Source organism: Bombus terrestris, chromosome 15 (assembly GCF_910591885.1).
Source record: "Bombus terrestris chromosome 15, iyBomTerr1.2, whole genome shotgun sequence".
NCBI lineage: Eukaryota > Metazoa > Arthropoda > Insecta > Hymenoptera > Apidae > Bombus > Bombus terrestris.
The window spans coordinates 11,339,774-11,353,585 of NC_063283.1; the positions used below are offsets into that span (position 1 = coordinate 11,339,774).

General features: G+C 36.6%; 1 protein-coding gene across 9 annotated transcripts in view; it reads right to left on the reverse strand.

The window, feature by feature from the left end:
- LOC100643595 (MICOS complex subunit Mic60) overlaps nucleotides 1–13,812 on the reverse strand; it is a 115,638-nt gene that overhangs the window by 99,022 nt on the left and 2,804 nt on the right. For all 9 annotated transcript variants that reach the window (XM_020867041.2, XM_012316917.3, XM_012316916.3 and 6 more), the window contains 2 exons: nucleotides 13,675–13,809; nucleotides 7,581–7,809 (listed from right to left, as the gene is read on the reverse strand). In XM_020867041.2, coding sequence (XP_020722700.2) covers nucleotides 7,581–7,809; nucleotides 13,675–13,809 — 364 coding nt within the window. The remainder of the gene's footprint in view (nucleotides 1–7,580; nucleotides 7,810–13,674; nucleotides 13,810–13,812) is intronic.

Sequence of the window (13,812 nt, forward strand, 5' to 3'; positions counted from 1 at the left end):
TATAATTGTATTACGATCTCGAAATGTCCCACTATCATCACACATATAACCGAATCTTAGTTTTGTGGAAAGTGCGCGCGTTACTTTTTACAATATTATCGTGTACGCTGTCACGGATGCACACTTGTAGGCAAAATTTAACGGTGGAATATCTGGAAAACTGGCCCAGGGATGGGGGTCGTACGTATAGGAGAAAGTTTGCATAGAATCATACCCCGACAAAATATTAAAAAATTACCGAAATCAGCGAGGTGAGCGAGACATCGATATTACCTGTTTTGCATTCTGAGATTGGATAATAATATTGAATCATTTCACTTTAGAATTTGTAGAATTTAAAGAATTTTTAAGAATTTGTTCCGTTCTGTCCTAAAATTCTTTCCATAATTGCTATACGATACATATTATTACAGAAGAAGATGCGCATCCAATGTTCCATTTTTTTACGACAGTTTTCTACACCTGATCAAATCTGAAAATAGCGATGATTTATCGTTAAATCTGTAATGCGTAGACAACGAGAATAATTTTTAGACAAAGCGATACAATTTTTATAATAATAAATATAATTTCTATAATAATAAATTTGCTCCTTTGTCATTTTCCTTCTACTCAAAAAAGTTGTCTCGAGCGATTTATCTTCGCGCCAGAGTGAATCATCCCACGGTGACAGATTACCTCTCCTCTCACGGAACAAAAGAAGGGATTCGATTGGTTTGCGGCTCCTTCGAACAGTTCGAATCCGGGACCCGCCTCGATTAATCTTTATCGTACACACCAGCACCAGCACCGGCAACCTTCTCTACACGCTCTTTAAATCATTCCTTCGCCTTGCCCCATCCACTATCATACAGTTCTGCCCGAGCAACCGAGCTAAACGAACGTGTGAAACAGTGCTCCAGTGAAAGTGCGTCAATCGGTGAAAATAAAGTGACTAACGACAACGCCCATCGCCAAATGGTGGAAAATGCAACAGCAAATTCCACCAATAAAAATAATAGCAAAAGATGAATCATACTACATAAACAGAGCTACAAATACAACAAATCTAAGACAATCACTAAACGAAGATCAGGAGTGCTCAGCTATAAATGAAATAGAGATGGAAACATCAAAAAATAATGAGGAAAATAAAATCAACAACGAACTAACTCACTAGGATGAAAGCTGGGAGGTGGTAACTTCCAACAAAAAACGTAAAATAACTCCAGGCACAAGCGCCACAGGAAACCTAGACACGGAAAAGCAGCGATGGCTGCAAGAATTACCATTAAGAAACTCCTTCGGCTCACTAACGGAAGCAATAGACGCTGATCCGACAAGTGAAAAACCACAACTCATTCAACTTACATTGCAAAACCACCACCAATATTTGTTGAGGCCCAAATAATAGACCCGCTTATTAACCTACTAAACAATATAGTCCGGAAGGATAACTATACAATAAAACAAACAAAATTAGAACAAGTAAAAATCCAAACAAACGCGCCAGAAATTTATAGGAAAGTGATAAAAGCATTAAAGGAAAAAAATGCCATATACCACACGTATCAGCTCAAAGCTGAAAGGAGCTACAAAATAGTAATAAGAGGTTTGTCTCCAAAAACCAACACAAAAAAATTAAGCGACGAACTAGCAAAAATTGGCCATCAAACAAGATCAATAAACAATATAACAAGATACGATACAAAGGAACCGCTACCATTAATGGTTCTTAATGGAACTTGAACCCAGAACCAATAACAAAGAAAGTTACGAAATCAAAATATTCTAAACACAATAGTAGCAGTGCAACCATCATGCTACAAAAAGGATATACCACAATGCATGCGGTGCCAACAATACAGCCACATAAAAAATTATTGTAACAGTAGCCCGGCATGTGTTAAATGCGCAAAAAACCATTTAACAATACACTGCCCATTCACAGGAAAAATAGAAGAAGTTAGATGCTATAACTGTAACGGAAACCACTGAGCCAGTTATAAAGTCAGGAAACAATTACAATGTAAACTGGTTCCGCCGCTACGAAACAGGACATACAATAACTTACAAGCGCAACAGGACAGCACAAAATCTGAGACAACACTAAATTCACAGCATGCAATGAACACTAACCACAGTAACAACAACACCTTTGGTAGCCGAAGCTACGCGCAAATAATCAGCGAATCGCCACCCTCTAACAACCAATATCACAACAACATTAGCAACGACACTACAGAAATCAAGGAACTTCTCAAACAATCCATCAAAGCACCGAAATGCTAACTAAAATGATAAGCGAACAAAATGCAGTTCTCAGGCAGCAAACGCAACAAATCACAGTCATGCTACAACTGCTTACAAACATGCTAAGCAAAAAATAAAAACAGGCACGTTGAAAATAGCAGCCTGGAATTCAAACGGCCTACAACAACGGGCCCTTGAAACTAAAACATTCCTGCATAACAACAATATTGACATACTACTTGTCTCAGAAACACACTTCACTCCAAAAAGCTACATGAAAATACATGAAAGCTACACCATATATGATACCAAACACCCCTCAGGAAAAGCGTACGAAGGGACCGCAATGATAATAAGAAACGATATCAAACATCATTTACACAGCCAAGTTAATAAGGAATATATGCAAGCAACCACCGTTACAGTTGAAACTAGCAGCAACTACTTCCAGTTGTCAGCAGTATATGTGCCTCCGCGACACAAAATAACATCACAAATGTGGGAAGAATACTTCCAGGACCTAGGGGACAAGTACATCGCAGCGGGAGACTACAACTCAAAGCACACGCTATGGGAATCAAGAATTACTACACCTCGAGGTAGAACCCTGCAAAAATACATTAGAAACAATAACCTCAATATATTATCCACAGGTAGACCGACATACTGGCCGAAGGCCTGAACAAAAAAACCGACCTACTCAATTTTGCAGTTACAAGGGGACTAAACACAAACAAACAAGGGGACTAAACACATAGACAAAGGAGACAAATGCATAGGCTAACAAGTCGAAAATACAAATTATGCATAGAAAATAAATTAAAAATATACAAAACGATCATAAAACCAATCTGGACGTACGAAATTACCACTATGGGGGACAGCAGCAATGAGCCATATATACAAAATAGAGACAATGCAAGCTAAAATTTTTAGAACGATAGTAAACGCCCCATGGTACGTTAGAAATGAGGACATACGAAGGGATCTGGGAATCCCAACGGTCAAGGAAGCAATCAGCAGCTATACGGTAAGATATAAGGCAAGAATAGCAACCATCGGCTAGCAGCGGAAACGATAAACACCTTAAATATGGAAAGAAGGCTAAAAAGGAAACACCCAGCAGACCTCACTAAGGATATAACCTAGCAAACGCGAGGATGATACCCCGCTGGGGGTAGTCACCCACATGACAATAATACCGCTAAAAAATTCGACCAAATGTCCAAATTGGACAAATTGTGAATAAAAATAAATAAATAAAAAAAAATTCAGTGTGTATTCCGTTGTGATTGTTGAATTCGCAACAAAGTTTAACTAAAATTAATAGTTGTGTTACGACTATCTATCATACGACTAAATTAATAGTTATGTTACGACTCAGCTATCTTATTTTATCCAACCCTCAAGTTACGTGACATCCTTCTCTAACCACCAACATGGAAATTGAACAATTAATACTAACGTCAATTTCCCTCACCCTCCGAACGCAGACTTTTCTCTACGAATCCGATGATATCGTGCCCTTAGACACACCCATCATAGTTTTAACCCATTTAACACACATCATAGACACTCTCTCGTACGAGCTTATCAATGATTAGTAATAATATTAGTAATAGTAACGTTTTTACGAGGAGTATTACTCCACGTTGTAACATAGAGTCGAACTTAGATGTTGACGAAAAGTAAAGTTCGCTATGCCGTTGACCGCGGATTCGTTATTGAACCTAGGATCATTGTCATTAGCTTCTCAAGTATCTAATTACCACATTTACTTGTCAAATTCTGTAATAATCACATTTGTACTAGTAAATATCTTCTCTATTGCATAACAACAATGTCCAATCCAAAGGAAGATCGTTACACGCCCCTAACCCTAATCATAATGTGAACCCGACATATATATAAAAAGGATCCCAAAAGAAAGGTCCCGATATTCTTTCATCTCCGACATATAGTCCGGTCAAAATGGACATAAAAATAGTGATCAAAGAACAAAAATTCCAACAGAGCTAAATTTTGGTAGATACCATGGGTACAGCTGTAGAAATAAAGTGCCAAAAGTCCCCACTGATTCCATGTGTGCTAAAAAGGTTATTCAAGGTCAAGGTAAAAATTTTCAGATTTTTTAAATTTTTCTTGAAAACGGTAAGTTTTATCGAAAATATAGCCCAGACAAAAACTGTAGATCATAAAATTATTTACAAAAATGTTCCCCATACCTTTTTTCCTAAGAATCACCATTCCTAAGATATCCCCACTCTAAATGTTGAAGGAGTTACATTCTACATGATATGCACACAAATAGCACATAGTCAGACACTTAATATAAGTAAAAATGCCTATTTGTATCTATTATCAGGTCTGTAAATATGAAACCGGAATTTGCCTATAGATGGCCCTAGCTGATAATGAGTTATCACTAAACTGCATCATTGATGCCAAAAGTCTTTGTTGACATCTCACAAACATTTTCGACTCAGAACAATACAAGCTTCATACAACAGCATAGTTTGTAATAGCGTTGAACATGTCGAATTTTGTGTCTGGAAACTACGATTTGCGGACAACCTTGATTTTCTGTTACCATTTGAAGAAAACTGCTGCAGAATCGCATCGAATGCTTGTCGAAGCTTACGGTGAGCATGCTCTTGATAAATCACAGTGCTTTGAGTGGTTTAAAAAATTCAGAAATGGCAATTTTGACGTGAGGAACGGAGAACGTGTTTGGTGGGATCAGAAGGGTGTGATCTATTATGAGCTGTTAAAACCTGGCGAAACCGTTAATACTGAGTACTACCGACAACAAATGATCGATTTGAATCAAGCTTTGCGTGAAAAACGACCAGAATATCAAAAAAGGCAACACAAAGTAATTTTGCTTCATGATAATGCATCATCACATACAGCAAAACCGGTCAAGGAAACGATTGAAGAGTTCAGTTGGGAAATACTTTCGCACGCGGCTTACTCACCAGACTTGGCTCCGTCCGATTACTATTTATTTGCATCGATGGGACACGCACTTTCTGACCAGTACTTCACTTCTTACGAAAATGTACGAAAATGGCTCGATGACTAGTTTTCCTCAAAAGAGCGATAGTTTTTTTGGCGTGGAATCCGCCAATTGCCAGACAGGTGGGAAAAATGTATAGCTAGCGATGGGCAATACTTCGAATAAAATATTTTTAATCATTTTCATGCAATAAACGTGTATTTTCTATACAAAAATTCCGGTTTCATATTTACATACGTGGTATATATTTAAACCATATAATTTTGAGAATATACACTCAAAAGAAACTTAGTCCCTTAGCCAATCCTTTCCATATACCTGCGTGGCATTGATCAACATCTCTACTCTATAATTGTTCACGTAGCGACGTGCTTTTCTAAAGTAAGTGAAATACTTTTAGTGTTATGAACGTTCCTTTCGAGTGAATACATGTATTTATTGCTAGCGTCTACTATTACACTTTGTACCCATTAATATTTTTTAAAAATGTCACAATCGTACTTTATTTGCAATAAACTTTTGACGGAAGGTGAAACTGTTATAGTTAGTCGTGGAATGAAAACTTTGATCGATGTAAGCATCGAAAGAGGTGATACAGCAAGCAGAAATGTACTCTTCAAAAAGTTTATCTACTTATCCAAAATGCCAAAACCATATTTTATTTTTACATGCGATAACCAGCTGCGATACTACATCAGCAATGTTCAGAAGGAGTAAAACATCAGTATTAAAGTTATTTGAAAAAATGGATTTAATTGATTCATCTTCAGTTGAACAATTTATGGACATCCAGCAAGAAGAGGAAGAAGAAGAAATCGAAGAAGACATGACTGTTGAAGTCGAATTTGAAGAGTATGAATCAGATTAAAATATTAACAGAAATTAGAACTATAGTTTAAAATAATCACCTATATCACAATATCAATATCACTAATCATCATGCAGTAAATACAGTATTTTCCCATAAAACTCCGTCATAACAGATCGTGGAAAGAAAAGCGCCAAATACACTACCTTATAGGTGGTGTGGAAATGTGTGCATATCATGTAGAACGTAACTCCCTCACCTTTTAGAATGGCGATATCTTAAGAATGATGATTTTTAGGGAAAAAAGTATGAGGAACATTTTTGTAGATAATTTTATGATCTACAATTTTTGTCTGGGCTATATTTTCGATAAAACTTACCGTTTTCAAGAAAAATTTTAAAAATCCGAAAATTTTTACTTTGACCTTGAATAACCTTTTTAGCACATGTGGAATCAATGGAGACTTTTGGCAATTTATTTCTACAGGTGTACCCAAGGTATCTACTAAAATTTAGCTCTGTTGGAATTTTTGTTCTTTGAAATGTCTATTTTGACCGAACTAATATATATATTGAATACATATGGTATACAGAACAAACTTCATCTTCTTTAATATGATAATTAGTTGATGTCAAAGTCAAATTCAAAATCCAAATAAACAACATTTCATACACATCGAACAACTATTTAATATTACTGTATTACTAATAGCAATTATTAGTTATTACTAATAATAACCATAATAATAGCCATAATTACTATTAGAAAATATTATGGAAAACGTTTTTGAATGATGAATCATCTGAATCATAAGCATCTTGCATGTCTTACAATCTTTGAATCTTATAGAAATTTACAATCTTAATGAATATTTTCCTCCTTTTTAAACAGTCTCACATTTGTGTATGAATATAGCGGAAGGTTAGATTGATTCTCATGAATATCCAAACTAAAAGTCCACGCCAAGTTTGAAGGAAAGTTGAGAACTTTGCAAGTACGCGAACCTTATTAAGGTGTGAATTCGATTGGGAAATTATTACCTCGTGGATTAAAAACCAGCTTATCGAAAATTTTCATTTTCTCCTGTGAAAAATCTAATTTTCATACAGCTCTGGATATCGATACTTATCATAAATATTCTTCCTTGGCAAGTTGAATATTTCAGCACCCTATATCTAATTAAAATTCCACTAGAAAAATTTCCGCATGTGCCCCCAAAAAAATTTAACTTTATGTTTTTCAGTTTGCTATACTTCCTATTTCTTCAAGTGTTGTGACAATATCTTTATGTCGGTCACAAGATAGCTTCAGTCATAGCTCTTACATCTCATAAATTGTACAAGTACATACATATTTATCTTGTAGAGCAAAATGCCTGTGACCACAACATAAATTGTACATATAATATAATAATAAATAAATTATACATCATAATCATACATATAAGGAGCGTTTAATATAAACGCATGTACGTGTATAATTGTCCATATTCTCCAAATTAAGTTCAAAGGGGCACTCACCTTTCAGCGCAGCTTCCAAACCACGTAACCTTCCGACGATTGCAGCAAGCTGTGACTTATACTTTAACGAATCTTTCTCAGTTTGCTCGCTGAGTGCACGTTTCAACTTCCTATCCGCTTCTTGTTCCTTTATCGCAAGTGCGTCCTGAATGTGATCGGTGTGCACCTGCCCTTGCAGTTTCAGCTGCCGTCGTATCTCGTCCTCGAATCTTTTCTGCTCCTCCAGCAACTACGATCACCACAGCATAAAAAGATTAATCATTCTTCGATCTGTCTCCGACGATTTTCGTTTCTTATTGAACAATCCGTATTAATTTAGTCGTCCATTTATTTAGACATTTATCAAATTAAAATGGATAGGAGTCTCCAGCGAATACAATGGGCCATCGAGCGCGTTTTCAGTCGAAGCGAAACGTCCCATGTACAGGTGAAGTAAAATAAAATAAAATAAAATAAAAATAAAAATGCGTAAAAAAGGAAAAACGAGGAGACAGGAGCGGGGGCGGAGGGCGGGAGGCGGGAGGCGACGGGCAGCCAAAAAATAAAAAATATGATTTCTGACACTCCGGTAGTTTCTCACACGTTGCGCCACGAAAATTAAATTAAACGGACGACCGACCGCCCGCGTCAACCAGGAAGAAATTTGAAAAGGGCACGAGTTAAAAAAAAAAACCGGTACCACAGATCGGGATCGAACAAATCCGCTGCATCGTTTTCTAATCTATTTCGAAAGATGAGAAACCGTCCGGTCCACGGCCATCTGCTGTGATAATTGCGCAGTGAAATGGAATCGAAAGAACCACATATTTGGATAATTTCACATTCGTACAAAGCAACATTGTAGAATAATCTTCTCATAAAAAGGTTGAACTTTATACAACCGACTCTAAACGTCCAAAGCAAAATGCGTTTTACTGCTCTTGGAATCTGAGTTTGTTTCGTAAGGTCGTAACGCTACAATAACCACGTAATTTCCCATTGTCTTCGAAACTTGCAGCTCTGAGTCCAGAGATAAAAGTTGGACGGAACTGATTCACAGATCAATTTCTTGTTCGAGAGTTGCTTAAACGAAATCGACTCGCAGATTCGAATTTAATAACACGGAATCGAGTTTTTCACGATCGATACGTATTTCCGATCCATTTCCGACCGATGGAACGCCTGAAAAGATATCCGGCAGTGATAGTTTCAGTTTAACGGGCGATCCACCGGTGTCGATATCAATAACCACCCGATTTCGGCGACGAGAATGCACGAGTCAATTATTTTAATATTCAACAGACGCCGATTCTCGGACCCGGAAACCTTTAAACTGACGATGGGAAAAGCAGAGAGAAGTTTCTCGATATGCTTCGATACTCCATCTGCGAAACGAATTTTCTTCAAAATCTACCGCGAAAGTGGTAGAGAAATTTAGACGCTTCAACAATATGGTTGAAAGTCAAAAGTCAATAAACTCCAATGATGTTTCTTCGATAAAATTTCACGTTGAATTTATTGATTCAACACGTCTCTTTCTAGATTTGTTGCAAAGTTTCGAAATATCAGGAGCGAAATATTCAATTTTATAGAAAATACAAGTTAAATTTAATCTAGTTAAGAAGCAAATTTTGATTTTACTTCACATTGAAATAAATAATATATAATTCTACTAAATATAAATATAAAATTGTTTCACAGTACAACATACCAAATAAATGATAATGAGAGTAAAATTCTCGTGAATATTCCTTATTTATTCTTGATTCAATTTACGAATACTTATTGCACGTACTATAAAATAAATTTATCACATTCCCAAATATTTCAACTGTTATTTCGTAGGTAATTATTGAAATCCACGAGCGAAGCCCAAAACTAATATTTGCTGTAACAAAATAAGATTCATTAAATTAATAACAGCTGTATAGCGTAACCAAAGCTATGAAAGAGATCAAGCAGTATTCAATCAAGTGGAGTCGGACATTCGATATTTTACAACTGTTACTTACATTCGAAGAATAAGTTTTACGTAAAATATCAAAAGCAAAATATGTTTTATAATATTTAGAAAAGAAAAAAAGAAAATATTTTTATCCAAGGTTCAATATAACGTAAGAACATGACATACGAAACATCCAAAGTAAAATAAAAAGCAGGTACTATTTATGATATCTATAGTATGAAAGAAATTTCTCCTTCTTCCTTTTTCTTTTGCTCTTTTTTTTTAAATATAACAGCGTACACAAACATTTATAAATATAGCGCATTTGAGCGCGATTTTCCAGTTTCGTTTCAGATAAGCGTCCACTCGCTCCATTCTTCCGCTGTTTAACCTCAATTTTTGACCTTAATTTGAATCTAATTTGACCTAAAAATTGATCTATATTTCCAAGTCTCATTTGCGAAATAAATCAGCTCGGAAACAGGCAGAGCAGAGAAGGTTCAAATGAAATCGCGTTATTGGAGAATTTTTCTCTTGACTATGCCTGTGGCTGGTTCTAAATTATTCCACGCTGCGTCCATAAAATCTGGATGGCCCATAACGGGAGCAGAAGGCACACACGCCGATCGATATCGTTCGAACGGGGCAAAAGGGGGAAAAAGATCGAAAGCGTCGTCCAATCTGCCTGTGTGATCAGTTTTTCGATTTACGCACGCTCGTACCGAAAACAACGTTGATGCCTTTATCCAAGTTGTTAGCGCAACACTTGTTCAAGACGATACATTTACGAAAAACCGGATGTACGATCTAATCTACGTTGTGCCACCATCTACCTTAAAGATCGCACGAAAGCCGCAGCAACAACCTAAAAAATACGCTGCCTTCTTTTATTTTATTATTTTATATCGGTGCATGAGGATGGAAATGAGCGTTTGACAGATACGATATATCGGCATCCGATATGCATCGTTGTCGTTGAATTGAAAATAGTTCGGTATAGTCGCTAAGGAAGCAAAGAAATAGAGTTTATTCAGAAGAGAAGGAAAAGCAAAAAAAAAAAAAAAAGAAACAGAATGAAAACTGTCGACTCGTGAATTTATAATCTATCAGGTCTGTAAATATGAAACCGAAATTTGCCATAGATGGCCCTAGCTGATGATGTAGTTATCACTAAACTGCGTCATTGATGCCAAAGGTCTTTGTTGACATCTCACAAACATTTTCGACTCAGAACAATACAAGTTTCATACAACAGCATAGCTTGTAATAGCGTTGAACATGAATTTTGTGCCTGGAAACTACGATTTGCGGACAGCATTGATTTTCTGTTACCATTTGAAGAAAACTGCTGCAGAATCGCATCGAATGCTTGTCGAAGCTTACGGTGAGCATGCTCTTGGTAAATCACAGTGCTTAGAGTAGTTTAAAAAATTCAGAAGTGGCAATTTTGACGTGAGGAACGAAGAACGTGGATCAGAAGGCTGTGATCTATTATGAGCTGTTAAAACCTGCCGAAACCGTTAATACTGAGCGCTACCAACAACAAATGATCGATTTGAATCAAGCTTTGCGTGAAAAACGACCAGAATATCAAAAAAGGCAACACAAAGTAATTTTGCTTCATGATAATGCACCATCACATACAGCAAAACCGGTCAAGGAAACGATTGAAGCGTTCAGTTGGGAAATACTTTAGCACGCGGCTTACTCACCAAACTTGGCTCCGTCCGATTACTATTTATTTGCATCGATGGGACACGCACTTTCTGACCAGCACTTCATTTCTTACGAAAATGTACGAAAATGGCTCGATGACTGGTTTTCCTCAAAAGAGCAACAGTTTTTTTGGCGTGGCATCCACCAATTGCCAGACTGGTGGGAAAAATGTATAGCTAGCGAATAATACTTCGAATAAAATATTTTTAATCATTTTCATGCAATAAACGTGTATTTTCTATACAAAAATTCCGGTTTCATATTTACATACCTGGTATGTATCGTCTATTGTCTATTTTCTGTTGTAATTTGAATAATAATTTCTCGAATTCGAAAGATAATTTCGTTCAGAGAAAATCGATGAAATGTGGTGTGTTTATTGAGACTCTTAGGGAATTGAATGGTCGGAATGATTTTTACATAATATTCGAGAAATTGAATATTTGGAACACACTTAAAAGATTGAATAATTAGACCAGTTTTTGAGTCATTCTCTCTCTTTTCTCTTTCTCTTTTTTTCTCTCTTCTTTTTTGTGCAATTTATATACCTAACCGCATATAATGTTTCATGATTATCGCATTAATGTAATTTGGAAGTTGAACTTTGGAAAAGAAATTTTACAAACTATCCCCAATACCATTGGTAATAGTTCACTAACTAAAAAATTGCGAAAATATGTAGATACTAGAAAAATGTCGCATTCTTATACGTTCTTTTTATCGCTGTAACACGGGAATCAGAATTACGTCACGACTGAATGTGTTTTCATAGATAGTCCAGATCAATATTCAGGTCAAATAATTATCAGGCTTTCTGTTTGGTACCATTGACGTCAAAATTCAAGCCCTACGTAAATGTTTAATTCATGAAGGATGGATATTTGGAACACGTGCAAACAAAGGAGAATTACAAAACAACCTTCCACATCCACAAAGGATGTGGATGCTAAACGCTTGATACTAAAATTCTCACATGAAAACACGCTCCGTGATGATTTGTTGCTAAAGAAAACGAGGTACGTCAACTCTGAGCCCCTCGTTTACTGAAAATTGAAAGCCTTTGAAGAGACACGTATAATGTTAACGCGAAGCTCCCCCGGACGGACAGAAGGAATACTTTATGCGCAAATGTCAAGTAACAATTTAGTAGGTCCACTCTTTCATCGCGATCAACTCATCCACGCCACTCTATAGCAATTTCTGTCAAAAATTCTCTCTTCCAGTCGTCCAGTCTACCTTATCTATCTCTCTGTAAGGTCACGTTGACAATTATTCACGACTGCCTACATTGCCAGTTTCTCAACTTACATATTCTTTCTGCAATCTCCCAAATCATATTATATTCATAGAAATGTACGATTCATTAAATAGTAATGTCTTTTGAAACAATTTTAATATTTTCAGAACTACAGGATTCGGATACATGGCACTAGAATTTATTTACTCCTTAAAATACGATACAAAATACTTAAGTACACAAGTTTAAAAAAAAAACGAATTTTCAAGACCCTCGACAACAAATATTTCAATTGAAAGTAAAATATGTACAGCGAAAATAATTAAATAAACCATATACGTCAGCGCGTAGTCAGCATACGTCCAGTCGATGCACTATCGTCCTAAATTTTCTCTATGACCCAGTCAGATCCGTTAACTCGTATCCCGAAGGGAATTGAGGGCAAACTCCGAAACGAACTCCGAAGACAACTATGACGATAGCAAGTCATAGTGATTCCTCTGAGCGAGAATATCTCGGTGTGACTAGACGCGTATATACCGGATATATTGCAAGGTTAGTCTAAAGAGATAATATTGCCTGCCACTAGCAAAATATTGGCGGCATGCCAAATGGAAATAGATAAAAGGCCCGAAGGATGGCGAAATCAACCTTCCAACTCTCTTTCCACTCATCATCCTTTACCAAATAGACAGATATACACCCGTATACGTATACAGAGATACGAGATATATGCAGTCGCACATAACAACCAAAGTATGCGACGGAATGTGCCATCGCCTTTTCTAATGTCACATTCTATCCGTTATAATCATGAAACCGTGTATACCCACCGTTTACTTTCACGAAGCAGCTACCGATTCAAACCCTCTTCATGCTAATTTATTGTTACTTTGCGGGGGTTATTGCCGACGGCGTCATTACCTTCACGTGTGTTTCGTTAATTTCCCACGGGAAATTGATCACATAATTTTCAAATAGACTACGCCTGAGAATATAAATTTGAACTGCACGGTATTACGCGTGATAATACTATGATTTAATATTTTTTTCAGCCTCGTTGAAAAGTTTTGCGTTATTTCTTTCAGATATGCGATGAACGAATTAACGTGACTGTGATACCATACCATAGGCACATACACTCGTGTGTTTCATTTGGATATAAGGCTCAACTATGTGTATATACGGAGATTTTAGAATGGAAGTAACTTTCTTACCTTTTTGTTAAACTCGTCCTGAAGAATTTGCTTCTCCTTGTCCAGCTCGAGGCATACCAAGGCGTCGAGTCTTTCCTGAGTGGCTACGTCGCCCGATGATTTTAATGCTGCCTTGAGTTTGCTCTCGTTGACCGTCTA